This window comes from Rhinopithecus roxellana, chromosome 3 (assembly GCF_007565055.1).
Source record: "Rhinopithecus roxellana isolate Shanxi Qingling chromosome 3, ASM756505v1, whole genome shotgun sequence".
Classification (NCBI taxonomy): Eukaryota; Metazoa; Chordata; class Mammalia; order Primates; family Cercopithecidae; genus Rhinopithecus; species Rhinopithecus roxellana.
In genome coordinates, this window is record NC_044551.1 from 157,858,839 (window position 1) to 157,881,796 (window position 22,958).

The 22,958-nt window shown below is 41.7% G+C and overlaps 3 protein-coding genes across 5 annotated transcripts; all 3 read left to right on the forward strand.

The window, feature by feature from the left end:
• Positions 1–2,187: 2,187 nt before the first annotated feature.
• PCDHB16 (protocadherin beta 16) lies at positions 2,188–6,505 on the forward strand. Of its 2 annotated transcripts, XM_010388208.2 has the most exons (2): positions 2,188–2,216; positions 3,757–6,505. In XM_010388208.2, the coding sequence occupies exons 1-2, from the start codon at positions 2,188–2,190 to the stop codon at positions 6,050–6,052; spliced, it is 2,325 nt and encodes a 774-aa protein (XP_010386510.2). In that variant the 3' UTR covers positions 6,053–6,505. The 2 variants fall into 2 exon arrangements, with proteins under 2 accessions (XP_010386510.2, XP_030783282.1); XM_030927422.1 differs by lacking the exon at positions 2,188–2,216 and having other exon boundaries at positions 3,556–6,505.
• Positions 6,506–8,379: 1,874 nt separating this feature from the next.
• On the forward strand, positions 8,380–11,652 carry PCDHB10 (protocadherin beta 10). The gene has a single exon (XM_010388206.2). It carries the CDS (start codon positions 8,566–8,568, stop codon positions 10,960–10,962), a length of 2,397 nt encoding a protein of 798 aa, XP_010386508.2. The 5' UTR covers positions 8,380–8,565; the 3' UTR covers positions 10,963–11,652.
• A 3,971-nt stretch (positions 11,653–15,623) lies between these two features.
• LOC104681792 (protocadherin beta-11) lies at positions 15,624–18,327 on the forward strand. 2 transcript variants are annotated; one of them, XM_010388213.2, is made up of 2 exons: positions 15,624–15,824; positions 16,522–18,294. In XM_010388213.2, the coding sequence occupies exon 2, from the start codon at positions 16,801–16,803 to the stop codon at positions 18,181–18,183; it is 1,383 nt and encodes a 460-aa protein (XP_010386515.2). In that variant the 5' UTR covers positions 15,624–15,824; positions 16,522–16,800; the 3' UTR covers positions 18,184–18,294. The 2 variants fall into 2 exon arrangements, with proteins under 2 accessions (XP_010386515.2, XP_010386514.2); XM_010388212.2 differs by having other exon boundaries at positions 15,701–18,327.
• The last annotated feature ends 4,631 nt before the right edge of the window (positions 18,328–22,958 follow it).

Consider the following 22,958-nt stretch of genomic DNA (forward strand, 5'->3'; position numbering starts at 1 on the left):
CCTTATGGCTTTGACAACTCTTCCTAAAAATTACGCTGCAAATATATGTGTATGGGTCATAAATGACTTTATTCTGAAAAAAAGACTCATTATAGTTGAATCAGACTTTCTCCAGCATTGCTGTGATAATGCTATTCTTACAGAAATTATAAATTTTTGTTGACTCAGCTGCTGGGTGCATGAGAATCCATACTTATGTTATGTATTCATTTCCTCTTACTGCTGTAAAAAATTGCCACAAACTTTATTGCTTAAAACAATAAAAATGTATTGGCTTACAATTCTGTAAATCAGAAGTCTAATATGGGTTTTATTAAGCTAAAATCAAGGCATCAGCAGGGGTGCATTCCATTCCTGTGACTCTAGGGGAGAATGCATTTCTTTGTCTTCTCTCTTCTAGACACTGCCCACATTACTTGGCTCATGGCCCCCTTTGTCAATAATCAAAGCCAACAATATTGCATCTTCTCTGACCATTCGTCAATAGTCATAATTCCCTCTGACCAAAGCCAGGAAGTGTTCTGTCACATTCAGATAATACAGGACAACCTCCCCTTCGAAAATTTCTTTTTTCTTCTTGTTTTAGAGATGGGATCTCACTCTGTCACCCAGGCTGGGGTGCAGTGGTTCAATCACAGCTCACTGCAGCCTCAACATGTTAATCATATCTGCAAAGTATCTTTTGCCACATAAGGTAACCTATTTGCAGATTTGGGAAATTAGGTGATAGACATCTTTGGTTGGCCATTATACTGTCTACTACCACACATTGGCTGTTTGGCCACAGCACCACCTGTGGCCAAAGGCACATAAAGGTCTTCATACCAGCAATTTGGGCTTTATTGATTAGATGATTTAACCCAAGGCAAGGAAATTAACAAAATTCCAAAAGTTATTAACAAAAAACATTAAATTGAGAAAGATATCGTGAATCTTTACTGCAATTTAAATTATGAAAACAGAAAACCCAAACAAAAGAATCCAAATCTAATAAGGGACTTTTATCTAGAATATATAAAGAACTCTTGCAATTAAATTATAAAAAGACAAATAACCCAATTAAAATGGGCTAAAATCTAACTAGAAATTTCTTCAAGATAGATATACAAGTGGCCAATAGACACATGAAAAGGTACTCAACATCATTAGTCATATGGGAAAGACAAATCAAATGTACAAGATACCACTTCTCACCCACTAAAACGACTATAATCAAAAGTCAGATAACAAGTATTGGGAGAAAGAAAAATCAAAATCCTAATACACTGCGGGTGGGAATATAAGATGGTGTAGCCACTTCATAAAACAGTTTTGGCAGTTCCTCGAATAAACATAGGATTATCACATGACCCAGAAATTCCACTCTTAAGAAATGAAAACTGGCCGGGTGCGGTGGCTCAAGCCTGTAATCCCAGCACTTTGGGAGGCCGAGACGGGCAGATCATGAGGTCAGGAGATCGAGACCATCCTGGCTAACACGGTGAAACCCCGTCTCTACTAAAAAATACAAAAAGCTAGCCGGGCGAGGTGGCGAGCGTCTGTAGTCCCAGCTACTCTGGAGGCTGATGCAGGAGAATGGTGTAAACCCGGGAGGTGGAGCTTGCAGTGAGCTGAGATCCGGCCACTGCACTCCAGCCCGGGCGACAGAAATGAAAACTAGGCTGGGTGCGGTGGCTCATGCCTGTAATCCCAGCACTTTGGGAGGCTGAGGCATGCAGATCACCTGAGGTCAGGAGTGTGAGACCAGCCTGGCCAACATGGTGAAAACCCGTCTCTACTAAAAATACAAAAATATTAGCTACTAGGATCCTGGGGATACAAGAAGTCAGGCACCTGTAATCCCAGCTACTTGGGAGGCTGAGGCACAAGAATCGCTTGAACCTGAGAGGCAGAGGGTGCAGTGAACTGAGATCATGCCACTGCACTGCAGCCTGGGTGACAGAGCTAGACTCCATCTCAAAAAAAGAAAAAAAAAAAAATGAAAACATCACCCACATAGACATTTATACGTGAATGTCCATAGCAGCATTATTCATAATAACCAAAAAGGTGAAAACAACCCAAATGTCTATGAGCAGATGAACTGATAATCAAAATGTCATATTCTACACAATGGAGTATTATTTGGCCAAAAATAGAAATTAAATATTGATAAATGCTACAACTTGGATGAACCTCGAAAGCATTATGCTAAGAGAAAGAAGCCAGTCAAAAAAGTCCAAATGTTATATTATTCCATAATATGAAGATCCAGAATAGGAAACTCCATGGAGACAAATAATAGATTGATGGTTTCTCAAGGCTGGGCACAGGAGGGATAAGGGAATTGCTGGGGGGTAAGGAGTAATAGTTAAAGGATACAGAGCTATTCTGAGGTGATTAAAATGTTCTAAATTGTGATGATGGATGCACAACTCTGAATATATCATAAGCCATGAATCATATATTTTATTGATTGATTTATTTTTGAGACAGAGTCTCGCTTTGTCACCTAGGCAGGAGTGCGTTGGTGTGATATCGGCTCACTGCAACCTCCACCTCCTGGATTCTCCTGCCTCAGCCTCCCAAGATAATTTTTGTATTTTTAGTAGAGATGGGGCTTCACTATGTAGGCCAGGCTGGCCTCAAACTCCTGACTTCGTGATCTGCCTGCCTCAGGCTCCCAAAGCGCTGGGATTACAGATATAAGACACTGCACCTGTCCTGAATCATATATTTCAAATGGGTAGATTGTATTTTTTAAAATTTTCGTGGGTACTTAGTAGGTGCATATATTTAAGGGTGGATTGTATTATATGTATTTAATTATATCTCAGTATATCTGATTTTTAAGTAGAATAAAAGAGAAATTATTCTTGTCATGATAAAAACAATTCAAAATTGTGGCAGGCCCAACCTTGACATCTGCTTATTTGGGAAGTCATTTTCCAATAATTTGAAAGTTGTAAAAAACTCACAGTTCTCAGACCTAGGTGACAAAGAGGAATTAAATTACTCTCTAATAAAGCATAGGTTAACTATCCTCTTTAGAACTACTACTGATTGCAATGTTGCAGTTTCTATGTATAGTGCCTGTAATATGTAGAATGACAAATATGTGGTTGTGAAATTGTTCCCATGTCACTCAGAAACATTTTGCTTACGATATTTTGGGCTGGATGATTCAAAAGGAGAGAAACATTATGCTCCTAAGTGTGTATTTCTTCTCAACTTAAATGTTAATTTCAATTTAAACATTTTATTTAATCATTAAACATTTTATTTAATCATTAACAACCCAACAGCATTAAACAGTCAATAACATGTGACTGTTTGCTCCTTGTACTCCTCCCTGTACAACAACATCACAGCGCTCCATCTGTACACACAAAAGACACATGAAAATAGGACTCAGGGTTTCGTATTGCATAGCTTCTTCAGTACGTTTAAAATAATTTTGCCGCCAATTTCAAACTAGAAAATATGACTCAGTGAGAACGCGTGGTGGCGCTGCAGGTTAAGATGATGGAAAATAGACTTGCCCACTCAGCTCTAGGATCCAGCAAACCGTTTCCCAAAGCCTGGTAGCAAAAAAATAGCGGAGCCAGAGCAAACCCGAATGTGAAATCTCTTTAAGACCCCACTGGGCTGCTTGGTTCTGACATTCTGGACTGCAAAACCGTGCTACTAGGATCCTGGGGATACAAGAAGCCTCTGTGAACCAACTTTTCAAGAAAAAGCAATGGAGATTGGATGGATGCACAGTCGGAGACAAAGGCAAGTCCTTGTTTTCTTTGTTTTGCTGAGCTTGTCTGGGGCTGGCGCCGAGTTGGGGTCCTATTCCGTAGTGGAAGAAACAGAGAGAGGCTCTTTTGTGGCAAATCTAGAAAAAGACCTGGGGTTGGGGTTGACAGAGATGTCCACCCGCAGGGCCAGGATCATTTCCCAGGGGAAAAAACAGCATTTGCAGCTCAAGGGTCAAACTGGGGATTTGCTCATAAATGAGAAGCTAGATCGAGAGGAGCTATGTGGTCCCACTGAGCCTTGCATACTACATTTCCAAGTGTTAATGGAAAAACCTTTAGAAATATTTCAGGCTGAACTGAGGGTGATAGATATAAATGACCATTCTCCCATATTCACTGAAAAGGAAATGATTCTAAAAATACCGGAAAACAGTCCTCTAGGAACTGAGTTCCCTCTGTATCATGCTTTGGACTTGGACGTAGGAAGCAATAATGTTCAAAACTATAAAATCAGCCCAAATTCCCATTTTGGGGTTCTAACCAAAGAACGCAATGATGGCAGGAAATACCCTGAGCTAGTGTTGGATAAAGAGCTGGATCGGGAGGAGGAGCCTCAACTAAGATTAACCCTGACAGCGCTGGATGGCGGCTCTCCACCGCGATCTGGAACTGCTCAGGTCCGCATTGAAGTGGTGGACATCAATGATAACGCCCCTGAGTTTGAGCAGCCCATCTACCAAGTGCGGATTCCAGAGAACAGCTCCCTTGGCTCCCTGGTTGCCACTGTCTCCGCCAGGGATTTAGACAGCGGAGCCAATGGAAAAATATCATACTCACTCTTTCAGCCTTCAGAGGATATTAGTAAAACGTTGGAGGTAAATGCTATGACAGGGGAAATTCGACTGAGAAAACAAGTAGATTTCGAAGCGGTTACCTCTTATGAAGTGCACATCAAAGCCACAGATGGGGGAGGTCTTTCAGGAAAGTGCACTCTTCTCCTGCAGGTGGTGGATGTGAATGACAATCCCCCACAGGTGACCATTTCTGCACTCACCAGCCCCATCCCAGAGAACTCGCCTGAGATTGTAGTTGCTGTTTTCAGCGTTTCAGATCCTGACTCCGGAAACAATGGGAAGACGATTTCCTCCATCCAGGAAGACCTTCCCTTTCTTCTAAAACCTTCAGTCAAGAACTTTTACACCTTGGTAACAGACAGAGCACTCGACAGAGAAGCAAGAGCTGAATATAATATTACCCTCACTGTCACAGATATGGGTACTCCAAGGCTGAAAACGGAGCACAACATAACAGTGCAGATATCAGATGTCAATGACAACGCCCCCACTTTCACCCAAACCTCCTACACCCTCTTTGTCCCCGAAAACAACAGCCCTGCCCTACACATCGGCAGTGTCAGCGCCACAGACAGAGACTCAGGCACCAACGCCCAGGTCACCTACTTCCTACTGCCGCCCCAGGACCCGCACCTGCCCCTCTCCTCCCTGGTCTCCATCAACGCGGACAACGGCCACCTGTTCGCCCTCAGGTCGCTGGACTACGAGGCCCTGCAAGGGTTCGAGTTCCGCGTAGGCACCACAGACCGCGGGTCCCCAGCGCTGAGTAGCGAGGCGCTGGTGCGCGTGCTGGTGCTGGACGCCAACGACAACTCGCCCTTCGTGCTGTACCCGCTGCAGAATGGCTCCGCGCCCTGCACCGAGCTGGTGCCCCGGGCGGCCGAGCCAGGTTACCTGGTGACCAAGGTGGTGGCGGTGGACGGTGACTCGGGCCAGAACGCCTGGCTGTCGTACCAGCTGCTCAAGGCCACGGAGCCTGGGCTGTTCGGTGTGTGGGCGCACAATGGCGAGGTGCGCACCGCCCGGCTGCTGAGCGAGCGCGACGCGACCAAGCACAGGCTGGTGGTGCTGGTCAAGGACAATGGCGAGCCTCCGCGCTCGGCCACCGCCACGCTGAACGTACTCCTGGTGGACGGCTTCTCCCAGCCCTACCTGCCGCTACCAGAGGCGGCCCCCGCCCAGGCCCAGGGCGACTGGCTCACCGTCTACCTGGTGGTGGCGTTGGCCTCGGTGTCGTCGCTCTTCCTCTTCTCGGTGCTCCTGTTCGTAGCAGTGAGACTGTGCAGGAGGAGCAGGGCGGCCTCAGTGGGTCGCTGCTCAGTGCCTGAGGGCCCCTTTCCAGGGCATCTGGTGGACGTGAGCGGCACCGGGACCCTATCCCAGAGCTACCAGTACGAAGTGTGTCTGACAGGAGGCTCAGAAGCAAATGAGTTCAAGTTCCTGAATCCGATTATCCCCAACTTCCCTCCTTAGGGCACTGGGAAAGAAATAGATTACTATTCCACCCTTCACAATAGCTTTGGGTTTAATTCTTGATAGGAACCCATTTGATAAATTATTTAACTTCTTATGATTGTCTTGTTGATTAAATTGTTCATGCTCACCACCACCAATAAGGTGTTATTTTTCTCTGATTGTTAGTTCAAATTATATTGTTAATTTCAGTTTCCCTTTTTCTTATATTTACCCCAAAGAGGTGTTGCATATGGAATCCCAATTAACAAAATAGACTTTATCTTCAAAATTGATATAATTTAAAATTTTTCCGTCTTTATATTTTATTTACTTCCTATTCAATTTTGCTCCATTTTTCATGTTAGTTCTCAGTTTCCTAGAACCTCAAGTATTAAAATAACCTGTTGCATGTATTAGGCATATTTCCTATGTTACATTTCTTTTGTCTATTTTCCTTTCAAAATTGGTATTCTTGTTGGGTTCAAGCTAAATTTTCATTATAATACTTTTTAAAGTTCCTTCCTTCCTTCCTTCCTTCCTTCCTTCCTTCCTTCCTTCCTTCCTTCCTTCCTTCCTTCCTTCCTTCCTTCCTTCCTTCCTTCCTTCCTTCCTTCCTTCCTTCCTTCCTTCCTTCCTTCCTTCCTTCCTTCCTGAGACACGGTCTTACTCTGTCACCCAGGCTGGAGTTCAGTGGCACAATCCTGACTCACTGCAACCTCTGCCTCCTGGGCTCAAGGGATCCTCCCACCTTAGCCTCCCAAGTAGCTTGGACTACAGGTGCGTGCCACCATGCCTGGCTAGTCTTTTGCAGAGATGGGATTTGGCCAGGTTGCCCAGGCTGATCTTGAACTCCTGGGCTCAAGCCATCCTCCTTCCTCAGCCTCCCAAAATTCTGGGATTACAGGCATGAGCCAATGTGCCCATCCAAAATTTTATGTTTTTTTTTTGAGATGGAGTCTCGTAAAGTTACCTTTTTAAAAAATGTTCAATTTTCCCTGTATTGATATCAACCTAAATAAAATATAATATTCCTATTGTGATGTGAGAAATCTTTAACCAGCCTTATCTAAAAATAAAAAGAGAAGCCATTGTAAGACGTTGAGTATGTGTAAATGTGTTTGTGTTTGTAGCCAAAAGGCAAAGGTATTATGTAAAAATATTTAATAATTTATTGTTTTTATTTCTGACTTAAAAAGTCGGAGGTCCCTGTTATATTTTTAATGGCTAACAACTCAGTCTCATTAAGTTGGAAAAAAAGGAACGTATCAATGAGACATTTATATGGTTTGGTTTGTATATTCATCATAGTATATATTGGTGGTATCTAGCCCTTTCTCTGTAAAACATCCCTATGTTTAATCTGTATTTCTTACTTATTATGTGAAAATTTGAGCTTCTTTCTAGATATTAGCCCTTTGAATAAAATTCTGTGTGAGTCAGATTTAATAATTTGTTCTCACTTTCAATAGTGTTAGGATAAGTGTTAGTTTGATCTGTTCTTTACCTCCCCTTATTTGGTTCAGAGAAATTAGGGCCTACTAGATTTCCATTAAAAGGGACCTGAAAATAAAGGCCAGTCCCTTCTTTAACTCTGCAAGTTATTTTAAAGCCAATATAAGAAAAAAAATTGCAAAGTATGAACAAATTAAAGAAAATAATTTTCAAATAGCAGAGTTCGAAAGGCACGGTTGTTTCATGTCTTACTAGAGTTTATTTATGCATGCCTTAATATAGCAAGCATTTAGTGAGTGGCTAATTTGCCAACCGAAGATGACTAAGACATAGTGTTCTCAAGTAGTTCACACATTGATGAGGGGGCAAATTGGCCTGAAACATAAAGCAATAATATTTATAGAGTAAGCATAGTTGTATGCATAAGTTTTAGAGAAGCACAGTGGAGAGACAGCCTAAATGCTTGGTTCTGGACTACAGAGCAGTGATTCTAGCTAGGCAATGTAATGAGATCTTGAAGAAATTTGTTGAAGAAGATGTAAAACACGTTTCTTGTTGTTGTTAGTTTTTGGTGTTCCTATGCCCAAAGTTTTGGAGAAAGTGAAATCGATTATTTTGGTGGTTCCAGGAGGCACCCACAATTTTCCCTTTGTTTACATAAGAGTTGTGTCAGAGGCGAAAGGCCTAGTACACAGCTAAATCTAACACAGAATTGAACAGGGTTACTACTAGAAACATTTTTTCAACTGTTCAGTTTTTAACTTTTCTCATGAAGCAATGAAGAATTTTTATATAGACAAACACAAAAATTGGACACGGCCATTTGACTGTATTGGAAGCCACAAGGTGGCGCTGCAGGCTAAAGAGATGGAGGAACAAAATTGACCAGAATGCTACGGAAGTCCTTGACAAAAAGGAAAGATCGAGACAGATGGGCTGAGAAGAAAAGCTGTCGAGCCCCCGATTAGGAAAGGAAAAATTAAAAACCCTAGATCTCTGCTACACATAAGTCTGGGTTTGCGATTGCTATTTGTGCTGGGGCAGTGTGATTGAGACTGACATTGAGGAAAGCAGCAGCTATGGAGGCCAGGGGGTTCAGCTTCCCAAGACAAAGGCAAGTCCTGTTTCTTTTTCTTTTTTGGGGAGTGTCCTTGGCAGGTTCTGAGTTTGGACGTTATTCGGTGACTGAGGAAACAGACAGAGGATCCTTTGTGGTCAATCTGGCAAAGGATCTGGGACTAGCAGAGGGGGAGCTGGCTGCAAGGGGAACAAGGGTGGTTTCCGATGGTAACAAACAATACCTGCTCCTGGATTCACACACTGGGAATTTGCTCACAAATGAGAAACTGGACCGAGAGAAGCTGTGTGGCCCTAAAGAGCCCTGTATGCTGTATTTCCAAATTTTAATGGATGATCCCTTTCAGATTTACCGGGTTCAGCTGAGAGTCAGGGATATAAATGATCACTCGCCAGTGTTTCAGGACAAAGAAACAGTCTTAAAAATATCAGAAAATACTGCTGAAGGGACAGTATTTCGACTAGAAAGAGCACAGGATCCAGATGAAGGACCTAACGGTATCCAAAACTACACGATCAGCCCCAACTCTTTTTTCCATGTTAAAATTGGTGGCAGTGATGAAGGCATGATATATCCAGAGCTAGTGTTGGACAAAGCACTGGATCGGGAGGAGCAGGGAGAGTTCAGCTTAACCCTCACAGCGCTGGATGGTGGGTCTCCACCCAGGTCTGGGACCTCCACTATAGGCATTGTTATCTTGGACGTCAATGACAATGCCCCACAGTTTGCCCAGGCTCTGTATGAGACCCAGGCTCCAGAAAACAGCCCCATTGGGTTCCTTATTTTTAAGGTATCGGCAGAAGATATAGACTCTGGAGTTAACGCGGAAGTATCCTATTCATTTTTTGATGCCTCAGAAAATATTCGAACAACCTTTCAAATCAATCCTTTTTCTGGGGAAATCTTTCTCAGAGAATTGCTTGATTATGAGTTAGTAAATTCTTACGAAATAAATATACAGGCAATGGACGGTGGAGGCCTTTCTGCAATATGTAGGGTTTTGGTGGAAGTGTTGGACACCAATGACAATGCCCCTGAACTCATCATATCATCACTTTCCAACTCTGTTGCTGAGAATTCTCCTGAGACGGTACTGGCTGTTTTTAAGATTAATGACAGAGACTCTGGAGAAAATGGAAAGATGGTTTGCTACATTCAAGAGAATCTGCCATTCCTACTAAAACCTTCTGTGGAGAATTTTTACATCCTAATGACAGAAGGTGCGCTGGACAGAGAGAGCAGAACTGCGTACAACATCACTATCACCGTCACTGACTTGGGGACACCCAGGCTGAAAACCGAGCACAACATAACCGTGCTGGTCTCCGACGTCAATGACAACGCCCCCACCTTCACCCAAACCTCCTACACCCTGTTCGTCCGCGAGAACAACAGCCCCGCCTTGCACATCGGCAGCGTCAGCGCCACAGACAGAGACTCAGGCACCAACGCCCAGGTCACCTACTCGCTGCTGCCGCCCCAGCACCCGCACCAGCCCGTCGCCTCCCTGGTCTCCATCAACGCGGACAATGGCCACCTGTTCGCCCTCAGGTCTCTGGACTACGAAGCCCTGCAGGCCTTCGAGTTCCACGTGGGCGCCGCAGACCGTGGCTCCCCGGCGCTGAGCAGCGAGGCGCTGGTGCGCGTGCTGGTGCTGGACGCCAACGACAACTCGCCCTTCGTGCTGTACCCGCTGCAGAATGGCTCCGCGCCCTGCACCGAGCTGGTGCCCCGGGCGGCCGAACCGGGCTACCTGGTGACCAAGGTGGTGGCGGTGGACGACGACTCGGGTCAGAATGCCTGGCTGTCGTACCAGCTGCTCAAGGCCACGGAGCCTGGGCTGTTCGGTGTGTGGGCGCACAATGGCGAGGTGCGCACCGCCAGGCTGCTGAGCGAGCGCGACGCGGCCAAGCACAGGCTGGTGGTGCTGGTCAAGGACAATGGCGAGCCTCCGCGCTCAGCCACCACCACGCTACACGTGCTCCTGGTGGACGGCTTCTCCCAGCCCTACCTGCCTCTCCCAGAGGCGGCGCCGGCCCAGGTCGAGGCCGACTCGCTCACCGTTTACCTGGTGGTGGCGTTGGCCTCGGTGTCGTCGCTGTTCCTCTTTTCAGTGCTCCTGTTCGTGGCGGTGCGGCTGTACAGGAGGAGCAGGGCCGCCTCTGTGGGTCGCTGCTCGGTGCCCGAGGGCCCCTTTCCAGGGCATCTGGTGGACATGAGCGGCGCTGGGACCCTGTCCCAGAGCTACCAGTATGAGGTGTGTCTGACGGGAGGCCCCGGAACCAGTGAGTTCAAGTTCTTGAAACCAATTATTTCAGATATTCAGACACAGGGCCCTGGGAGGAAAGATGAACAAAATTCCACCTTCCGAAATAGCTTTGGATTTAATATTCAGTAAAGTCTGTTTTTAGTTTCATGTACTTTTGGTGTGTTGCATAGCCATGTTTCCATTAGTTTACTTTTAAATCCCAAATTTAAGTTATTATGCAACTTCAAGCATTATTTTCCAGTAGTATATCCCTGTGATTTTACAATGTTTCATGTCTTTTTTTTTTTTTTGCATTAATAACAACTAGGTTTAATGTAATTAGTATTTTTTTCTAAATGATAGTGTTAAGACTTTAATTCTTTCCAACTGCCCAAGGAATTAATTACTATTATATCTCATCACAAAAATCTGAGGTTTTGATTCATTTCAGAGCTTGCATCCCATGATTCTAATCGTTTCTGTCTATAGTGTACTTGCTCTATTTAAGAAGGCATATCTACATTTCCAAACTCATTCTAACATTCTATATATTCGTGTTTGAAAACCATGTCATTTATTTCTAAATCATGTATTTAAAAAGAAATATTTCCCTACTACTATGCTCTTGACAAAATGAAACAAAGCATATTGTGAGCAATATTGAACATCAATAATACCCTTAGTTTATATACTTATTATTTTATGTTTAAGCATGCTACTTTCACTTGGCCAATATTTTCTTATGTTAACTTTTGCTGATGTATAAAACAGACTATGCCTTATAACTGAAATATAATTACAATCTGCATGAAAATGAATACAAATAAAACATTTTGAAATTCGTGTTTGAGATTGCTGGAGATATTCATTTTTATGTTGCATATTTATTTTAAATACCAAATTTTTAATAATCAAGAGGAACTAAAGGTTAGAACGAAAAACAAGTTTCATTAGTTTTTTATATTACTATATGTTAAATATATACTATATATAACTAACATTTTATAATTTTCTAAATTAGCTGTTCTACCAGTCCCTTACCACAGTGTGGTTTCTTCTTGAATTGATCTCAATATTTATAAATAATATGTTTATAATACTATATCTTGATACTGTTTTGTATTTGAACCATTTCTTTCTATAATAGAAAAGCATTTAGCTTTCTTATTTCCAAACTAGCAAACACATACAAACATTGCAAATTGTTTTTCTCCTGTTCTCCCAATAGAGATGCCACAGTTTCTTAGTTAAATTAGTAGTTAGTATCTATATTGCTGTGTGCTTCAGAATGTCTTTGTGTACTGTACTATAATTACATTTCCTTACTTGAAAAGTATGGTTCCTAGAGTTCATAATTGTTATTTCATACTTGCATTATTTTCTATGTACTTCTATTGCTTTTTTCCATATCTTTCATTTCAATGTATTTTCTTCTTAAAAATATTCCAATTTTTAAGATACTCTGTCAATGACATTTACTTTCAGGAGCTCTTTCAACCTGAATTTCCTCTGTTTCATTTAGACTGGTTCATCTATAGACTGTTACCCTGGGACTTTTTTCCCTTCCGTACTTTTCTTCATGAGTCTCTTTTTACAAGGTCCAGTATACTCTTCTTTCTTAGTTTACTCTCTTATTCAGCTGGCACACATCTCTCAAGGCCTTCATATAAATGAATGCAGAAGAGATTTTTAAAAATTGTCTCCTTACATTGTGAAGACATCTTTTTTGTTTGTTTTCATTTGCTTGATAGTTTGACTGGGTATAAAATTCTAGTTTGAAAATAATTTTCCCTCAGATTTTGAAAGCTGAAGCTGTTTCTTTTACTCATTGCATGTCGAGTTCCTTTTCAAAAGACTGACTTGATTTTGATTCCACCTCTCTTTGTTCCTTCTCTCTTACCTCCTTCCCTGGAAGCCCTGAAAAACTTTTTCCTGGTATTCTGAAAAGACCGTAATATAGGCATTTTATTTATTAATCTGGCCATGTAGGCATACCCTGTTAACATATAGACTCTCACTGTAAGTTCTGAGAAATTTTCTTGTTATGTTTTAGTAATAGTTTATCCATTGAGTTTTCTACAGTCTCACTTTAACCAGAATCTCATTAAATATTGCACCTCCTGCATTGATTTTCTGAGACTCTAAATTATAATTTTTTTTCTTCTTTTCCATCTCTTGTTCTACTTATTAGACAATTCATGTGATCATCTAATCTTCATATTTAAGTTTTTCTTTTTGGATAACAAATATTTATTTTTAAGAGCTCTTTTGGTTTTTCATGACATATTGCAAATTTGCAAATGTAAATCTTGTTTCACCTATAATTAATCTATTTATTCTTTAAAAATGCATTATATAGTAAGAGTTATTATTATACCTATTTTAAACTTGCAAGTGAATCAAAGGGAAGAATTTGCCTAAGGCTATATAGCTAGTAAGGGGCACTTAAGCCCTAAGCTATTCTTTGTCTTCCAGATATGAATATGTACTTGATAGGGTTATTGTTAACATTAACTAGATAAATATATATGAGGCACTAGAATAATGAACTTAGAATAGGTCAATAAGTGTTAGCTCTTATTACATTTTGTTTCTCTAGGGATATTAATCAGACACTTTAAAAGACTTTCTTTTGTTTTCTGAATTATATCTATTGCCTCCTGTTGCTTTTTGTGTGTGGCGGTAGTATTACAGTTTTGGTCTTTCTATTTCATGTTGTAAGTATTTTCTCAAAAGTCTTGTGATCTTTGGCTATCTTGTTATATATATGAATGATGACACAGCAAATGCTGACAGTCAACCCTTCATGAGTATTGATGACAGGGCTTCACTCTAATGTAACCATGATAGGATAGAGCTGCTACCTTGGGAAACCCCCACATATCAGTACATGTAAGTCTTTATCTGCACCTTTCATATTCCCCGGGATAGAATTCTACAATATTCAATGTTCTGGGGTTTGATGGAGAAGACATTAGGCATATATCTTGTGTCCTACAATCTGAGAGTATCATGGCTAGGAGTCTCACTATACAGAAGGCAGTGTTTTGCCTAATCTCCTTATCTTTAGTTTCATACCTCCTACTTTCACTCAGCTCTGCCTGAGGTTTCCAAGACTGGAGATAGTATAATTTCTCCAGAACGTAATCTAATTTCTCCAGAGTATAAGCTTTCCATTCTCTGGCTCTCAGTTATTTTCTTGTCTCTGTATGATGGCGAAAAGACCACAGAATTCAACTATCCAGTATACATACTTTCAACTAATAAATTCTTTTTAAAGCCCTTACTTCACTTCAGCCTTCTTATACACCTGGTTCCTCCAAGTCTGGTACATACTAGGATTATGTAGGGAAAATCCAGTAGTTTATTTTTAGTATCTCCAATGCAGGAACTTTATTTTAGACATTTCTTGGAACTGTTGTCAGTTGTTCTTTCATCTGCTTCCTATCATCAGATAATTTGTGTATTCACTTATGTATTCTTAGTCTTTGTGAGTTCATACCTTTTGTTATTTTTCTGTCATTTTAGGGGGGGTTGAGAAGAAGGAAGAATAATTGTATAGTCAATCCACATACTATTGAATTTCTACTCTTCTGCACTGATAATTTTTCAACCATGTATCTAGTTCACATTTTTATGAATGTAATTTGAAATTAGCATTTTTTTTAAACTGCAGACTTCTTAGATGTCCTACATTCTTGAGAGTATTTTGAGATGTCTAATAGTGGATACCACTGGCAGGTTCCAAGCACCTATTCCAACCATCTCCCTCATTATGTAGGAGCCATGCATTTCAGCTAGGACTGAAACCACCTCAGGTTTAAGGGGCAATTTCTGACTGGATTAAAACAAAGGGCCAAAAATGGAGTCTTTAGATTCTAGGACTATAATCTCTACCTTTAATCCTATACATCTTGAGACACTGATTTCTTCAGTAACAGGCTGAAGTGCTCTCAATTGGGCTAATCAGAATGAAGGCTAAGATTTTGTTCTATTATTGAGGAAGAAAATCTCTTCAGCTTCTTGAGCTGAAAAACAAAGCAGATAGCCATAATTGTTGCTGGAATAAATCTTGGGAAACTGAGGGAGGCCAGTCTCAGAAATAAGCCTGCTTTAAATGAAACTAACATGCTTGTGCACTTATTATTTTTTGAGAAGCTGGAACTAAATCAAGGATTCTCATAATGTGTTCTACTCCCAATATCTTACTTTACTTTCTAGCAGTTCACAATTCTTTGTTACCAAGGAAATCTAAATGAATGCCTTCTTGTGCTATCATAACTATCAAAGTATGTCCCATCTCATGGTTAATCCAGTTTCATATCAAATATGAGAAGACTTCTAAAACGACCCATGTATACTTTGCCTTTTCATTACCACCTAAGGAAAGTCAAGTAGTGATAGAATTTTGTACAGCTTGATAATATTATTGTTGTTTTATGTTTCCAATCTTCTCAGAAAGATTACAAACCATTGGGGTCCAGGAATCACATCTTGTATTTCTGTATTCACCACAACTAAGCATGTTTGGCTGTGTGGAGAGTAGGGAAAGGTAAATGCTTTAAGATGAGTATTAACAGCATATCAAACTAAAGAGAACATGAAATAATTATTATAGAAGGTGCAATATATTTGTAATCACTTGAACACAATGAATAAAACAATGTTTGTTTCCAGAGGACATATAAGTGAATGGAATTTAGGTAGCTTTCACCAAACTGTGAAAATCTATGGAGACACTTGGTGGCGCTGCAGGATAACATCGTGAAAAGTAAATTGACTGGATGGCGTTGTGAACACTGATAACCAGTGCACACAGAGAAGCAGAAGACAGAAAGAACAAGCCTTCAAGAGGGTGACTTAGAAGCCATTCAACAGGGTTAAAATCCTTAGACCAGTAGAGGATTTGGTGGACAAGTCAGAGACACGTTCCCCAGAACTGAAGCCATTCTTCAAGAAGCCTACAAGAAAGGAGCTATGGAGAATGGAAGAGCACGCACTCAGCAGATAAGGCAAGTCCTGCTTCTCTTTGTTTTGCTGGGAATGTCTCAGGCGGGCTCTGAACCTGGGAGCTTTTCCGTGGCAGAGGAAATGCAGAGCGGGAGTTTTGTAGGCAATCTGGCAAAGGACCTGGGGCTAAAGGTGAGAGAACTGTCCTTACGGGGGGCTCAGGTGGTCTCTAATGATAAGAAACAGCATTTGCAGCTGGACATAAACACTGGGGATTTGCTCTTAAGTGAAACACTAGACAGGGAGGAGCTCTGCGGTTCCATCCAGCCTTGTGTGCTACATTTCCAGGTGTTAATGAAAAACCCCACGCAGTTTTTACAAATTGAACTCCAGGTCAGGGATATAAATGATCACTCTCCTATCTTCTTGGAAAAACAAATGCTCCTAGAAATCCCAGAGAATAGTCCTGTTGGTGCTGTGTTCTTACTAGAAAGTGCGAAGGATTTAGATGTAGGAATCAATGCTGTAAAAACCTACACAATAAGCCCCAACTCTCATTTTCACATTAAAATGAGAGTCAATCCAGACAATAGGAAATACCCCGAGTTAGTTCTGGACAGGGCACTGGATTATGAAGAGCGCCCGGAGCTCAGTTTCATCCTCACTGCTCTGGATGGCGGGTCCCCTCCCAGGTCTGGAACTGCCTTGGTCAAAGTGGTGGTTGTGGACATTAATGACAACTCCCCTGAGTTTGAGCAGGCTTTTTATGAGGTGAAGATTCCAGAGAATAGCATCCTTGGCTCGCTGGTTTTGACTGTCTCAGCTTGGGATTTAGACTCTGGAACAAATGGTGAAATATGCTATACTTTATCCCATGCTTCAGAAGATATTCGCAAGACATTTGAAATTAATCAAAAGTCTGGAGACATTACTTTAACAGCACCTTTGGATTTTGAAACGATTGAATCATACTCAATAATCATTCAAGCCACAGATGGGGGAGGACTTTTTGGAAAATCTACGGTCAGAATTCAGGTGATGGATGTAAATGACAATGCTCCTGAAATCACTGTGTCATCAATTACCAGTCCAATCCCAGAAAATACGCCAGAGACCGTGGTTATGGTTTTTAGTATCCAAGATATAGACTCTGGGGACAACGGAAGAATTGTTTGTTCCATTCCAGAAGACCTCCCATTCGTGCTAAAGTCTTCAGTTGAGAATTATTACACGTTGGAAACAGAGAGACCACTGGACAGAGAGAGCACAGCCGAGTACAATATCACCATCACCGTCACCGACTTGGGGATACCCAGGCTGAAAACCGAGTACAATACAACTGTGTTGGTCTCCGACATCAATGACAACGCCCCCACCTTCACCCAAACCTCCTACACCATGTTCGTCCGCGAGAACAACAGCCCCGCCCTGCACATCGGCAGTGTCAGCGCCACAGACAGAGACTCAGGCACCAACGCCCAGGTCACCTACTCGCTGCTGCCGCCCCAGGATCCGCACCTGCCCCTCGCCTCCCTAGTCTCCATCAACACAGACAACGGCCACCTGTTCGCCCTCCGGTCGCTGGACTACGAGGCCCTGCAGGAGTTCGAGTTCCACGTGGGCGCCGCAGACCGCGGCTCCCCCGCGCTGAGCAGCGAGGCGCTGGTGCGCGTGCTGGTGCTGGACGCCAACGACAACTCGCCCTTCGTGCTGTACCCGCTGCAGAATGGCTCCGCGCCCTGCACCGAGCTGGTGCCCCGTGCTGCCGAGCCGGGCTATCTGGTGACCAAGGTGGTGGCGGTGGATGGTGACTCGGGCCAGAACGCCTGGCTGTCGTACCAGCTGCTCAAGGCCACGGAGCCTGGGCTGTTCGGCGTGTGGGCGCACAATGGCGAGGTGCGCACCGCCAGGCTGCTGAGCGAGCGCGACGCAGCCAAGCACAGGCTGGTGGTGCTGGTCAAGGACAATGGCGAGCCTCCGCGCTCAGTCACGGCCACGTTGCAAGTGCTCCTGGTGGACGGCTTCTCCCAGCCCTATCTGCCGCTCCCAGAGGCGGCTCCGGCCCAGGCCCAGACCGAATCGCTCACCGTCTACCTGGTGGTGGCGTTGGCCTCGGTGTCGTCGCTGTTCCTCTTGTCGGTGCTCCTGTTCGTGGCTGTGCGGCTGTGCAGGAGGAGCAGGGCGGCCTCGGTGGGTCGCTGCTTGGTGCCCGAGGGCCCCTTTCCAGGGCATCTGGTGGACGTGAGCGGCACCGGCACCCTATCCCAGAGCTACCAGTATGAGGTGTGTCTGACAGGAGGCTCCGGGACAAATGAATTCAAGTTCCTAAAACCGGTTATCCCTAATATCCAGGCAAAAGGTCCTGGGAAGAATAGTGAAGAAAACCCCACCCTTCAAAATAGCTTTGAAGTTAATTTTTAGTAAGAATGCTATTTACATTTTCATGTACTTTTTTAGTTTTATAGAACCATATCGATATTATTTAATTTAAAACTAGTTACGTTATTACGCAATACAACTAATCGTATTTTTAACTTTTTCTTTTCTTCCCCCACTTTTTTTTTTTTTTTTTTTTTTTTTTTTTTTTTTTTTTTTTTTTTTGACCGAGTCTCGTTCTGTCACCCTGGCTGGAGCGCAGTGGTGTGATCTCAGCTCACTGCAACCTCCCCCTCTCGGGTTCAAGCAATTCTCCTGCCTCAGCCTCCCGAGTAGCTGGCATTACAGGCGCCCACCACCACGCCCGGCTAAATTTTTTTTTTTAATCTTTAGTAGGCTTGGGGTTTCACCATGTTGGCCAGGTGGGTCTCAAACTCTTAACCTCATGATCCACCCGCCTTGGCCTCCCAAGGTGCTGGGAATACAGGCGTGAGCCCTGCGCACCCAGCATTTTTTTTTTTTTTTTTTTTTTTTTTTTTTTTATACAGAGTCTTGAGCCACCCAGACTGGAGGTCAGTGGCAGGATCTCAGCTCACTGCAACCTCTGCCTCCTGGGCTCAAGCGATCAGTTCACCTCAGCCTTCAAGTAGCTAGGACTACAGGCATCCGCCACCGTGCCAGTTACTTTCTGTATTTTTTGTAGAAACGGATCGTCACAACATTTCTTAGGCTGGTCTTTAACTTCTGAGCTCAAGCGATGCACTCCCCTCAGCCTCCCAAAGTGCTGAGATTACAGGAAGCCAGGCCTATTTTCAATTTTCACGTATTGCATATCATTGTGAATAACATTGTAAATCCTTTTTATATTAAGTAACAGGTAGTTAATCCATTTCTAATGAATAATTTTAAGGTTTTAATCCTTTCCAAGTGTACAATAATTTATTGATTATTATTTCTCACTCTAGAACACTGACTTTGATTTTTCTCTTGGGTTTTTTGTTTCGTTTTGTTTTGCTTTTTGAGACGATGTTTCGCTCTTGTCACCCAGGCTGGAGTGCAATGGCGGGGTCTCCAAAAAAAAGAAAGAAAAGAAACAGTATTTTCTTTAATTTCCAGACTCCTTCTATTGAGTGGCTTCTTCTAGAATTACCTCAATACTTCTAAATGATATGTTTTTGTTGTTAAATCTTGCAACTCCATTTTACATTTTAATCACTTCTTGCTATGGATTTTTAAAAATGATTTAACTTTCTTTCCAACTAATGTAAACCAATATAAGCACTGCACATTCCCTTTCTCCTATTCTCCCAATAAAATTGTTACAGTTTTTGTTGTTGTTGTTGTTGTTGTTGTTGTTGTTTTTGGCAGAGTCTTACTCTGTAGCCCAGATTGGAGTATAGTGGTGTGATCTCACCTCACTGTAACCTCTGCCTCCCGGGTTCAAGTGGTTCTCCTGCCTCAGCCTCCTGAGTAGCTGGGATTACAGGCACCCACCACCCCACCTGGCTAAGTTTTGTATTTTAGTAGAGATGGGGTTTCACCATGTTGGTCAGGCTCGTCTTGAACTCCTGACCCCAGGTGATCCACCCACCTCAGCCTCCCAAAGTGTTGAGATTACAGGTGTGAGCCACCATGCGCAGCCTACAGTTTTTTTTTAAGTTAAACTAATAGTGTCCATATTACTAAGGTTTCTTCAAGATACACATTAGTGTAGTGTGATTAAATTTCCTTTCTCAAGAAACATTTTTCCTAGAACTGAAAATTGTTTTGTACTTACGTAATTTTCCATTTACTAATATTAGTTTCTTTACATTCTCTAATTTGAATCTCTTTCTTCTCAAAATATTCAAATGTATCAGATACCTATCAATTATGCTTATTTCTTGGTGATCTTTCACCCAGATCTCTACTTCATTCATACTGGTTGCTCTATAGGCTGTCACCCTAGGACTTTAAAAAATATTTTTCTTTTTTTTTTTCTTTTTTTTTTTTTTTTGAGACGGAGTCTCGCTCTGTCGCCCAGGCTGGAGTGCAGTGGCCGGATCTCAGCTCACTGCAAGCTCCGCCTCCTGGGTTCACGCCATTCTCCTGCCTCAGCCTCCCGAGTAGCTGGGACTACAGGCGCCCTCCACCTCGCCAGGCTAGCTTTTTGTATTTTTAGTAGAGACGGGGTTTCACGGTGTTAGCCAGGATGGTCTCGATCTTCTGACCTTGTGATCCACCCGTCTCGGCCTCCCAAAGTGCTGGGATTACAGGCTTGAGCCACCGCGCCCGGCCTAATATTTTTCTTTATTGGTCTTCTTTTATAAGATCCAGTACATTCTTCTTTCTTAGTTTACTCTCTTATTTTGTTGATGCACATCTCTCAGTACCTTCATAGAAATGGACACAGAGGAAGTAAAACTTTTTGAGAGCTTATTTTGTTATTTTATTTTTTAATTTGATTGATAGTTTGGGCATAACATTCTAGATTGAAAATAATTTTCCCTCAGATTTCAAAAACACTGCTCCTTTTATTGACTGCATATAGAATTGCTGTTCAGAAGACTGATTCCATTCTGATTCCTATGTCTTTTTATGTGATTCCCCTCACCTTTTTTTTCTTTCTTTCTGGGAGCATTTAAAAAATTCCCCTGATCTTCTGAAAATACCTTAGTACTGGCTCTTTATTGACTAATCTGTTCATATGGCTATGCCTGTTCATGTTTATCTTTTTTCTTTTTCTTCTTTTTCTTTTATCTTTTTTCTTTTTTAACACAGCCTGGTAACTGTGTTATCCAGGCTGGAGTGCAGTGGCTATTTATAGGCACAATCATAGCACCCTGCAGCCTCTAACTCAAGAGCTACTTCTGCCTCAGCCTTCCAAGTAGCTGTGACTACAGGCATATGCTAGACTCCTTGGCTGACGTTCAGACTATCAATTTTATTTCTGAGAAATTTTGGTTGGGCATGGTGACTCACACCTGCAATCCCAGTACTTTGAGAGGCTGAGGCAGGAGGATTATTTGAGGCCCCGAGTTTGAGACCACCCTGGGCAACATAGTGAGAATCTATCTCTACACAAAAACAATTTTTAAGAGGAATTTTCTTGGTATGTTTTACTTATAATTTCTCCCTTGAGCTCTCTGGATTCTCACTTCAACAAAAATCTCAGTTAAATATTAGACCTCCTAGATTGACTCTATAAAACTCTAAGACTTTTTTCCTTTCTTATTTTTTCTTTGCCTCTCATTCCATTTTTTGGACAATTTATTTAATCACTCAATCTTTTATATTTAAGTTTTTCTTTGTGACTGACAAATACTTTTAAGAGTTGTTTTTGGTTCTCTGAATGTTTTTCATGGTATCCTGTCATAGATTTATAAATGTAATATTTTCTCTCATTTATAATTAATCTTTTCTTTAAAAATGCATTATGTAGTATTGTTATTATTATCCATTTTAAAAGTGAAAGTGAGTCTAAGGGGAGTTGAGAACTTGTCCAAGGTAATATAGCTAGTAAGGAGCACTTAAGTCGTAATCTAGTCTTCATCTTACAATAGGAATACATACTTCACACAGTTACTATTTAGATTAAATGGATAAATGCATTATGAGACACTTAGAACAATGGGTAGCATAGAGCAAATACTAAATAAGTATTAGCTTTTATTAGATTTTCTTTCTCTGGGAATATTAATCAGACATTTTGAAAGGCTTTCTTCTGCTTTCTATATTATTGTTCCTTCTTTTTTCTTGGTGGTAGTGATGATGGTAGTTTTGGTCTTTCTATGCCATGTTACAGGCATCTCCTCAAATGCCTTGGCTATCTTCTCATATTTTAGAAGGATGATAATACCAAAATGCTGACAATCAACTCTGTGAGCAAACAGTACCTGTTGATGGCAGGGCTTCATTCTAATATAACCATGCTAGGATAAGGCTATTACCTTATGAGACACCAAATATTAATATGTGTCTTTATTTGGGGCTTTCATATTCTCCAGATTAGAATTCTACAATATTCACTGTGTGGGGATGAACTAGGGGTCAGGCATATACCTTGTGTCATACAGTCTAAGAGTATTGCATGAAAAAGGACTAGAAGTCTAACCATGTAAAATGCAAAGGTTTGCTTACTCTCCCTATTTTCAATTTGGCACCTCACAACTGTGCTCAGCTGTGCCTAGATCCCCAAGACTAGAGAAAGTTCCATTAAATTTGTCCAGAAAATAAACTTTCTATTTTCTGGTTGTGAGTTACATTTCTGTCTATGTAGGGTGATGAGAAGAATAGAGAATTCAATTATCCTCTACACATACTTCCAACTGATAACTTTTTTTTCCATCCTTAACTGACTTCAGTCTTCTTAAATATCTGGTCCCTCCAAATCTTGGCTTAAATGAGATTGTGTTTCTTGTGAGTATCTTCAATGAAGGAATTTTACTTTAGGGGCATTTTTTGGAACTGCTAAGTTAATTGCTTTTGCACCTGCTTTCTGTATTAGAAAAATATGTGTGTTCACTTGTGTATTCTTAATCTTCATTAGTTCCCATTTTAATTACTTTTCTGTCATTTCAGTGTGTATTTTTTTAAAAAAAGAGAGGTTAATTATGTATGGTCAATCCATCACTTTTCAACTTTTACCTTTCTGTACCAATTACTATTTAAATCATGTATCCAGCTTACATTTTTAAGAATATTAATTGAATTTAACATTTTAAAATGCAGACTTATTGGATTCTTCTTCCATCCATTCTTAATGCACGTTAAGACTTTCTATAGTGAACATCATTGATGAGCCCTTAGCATCTATTCCAAACAATCTCCTTCATTATGTA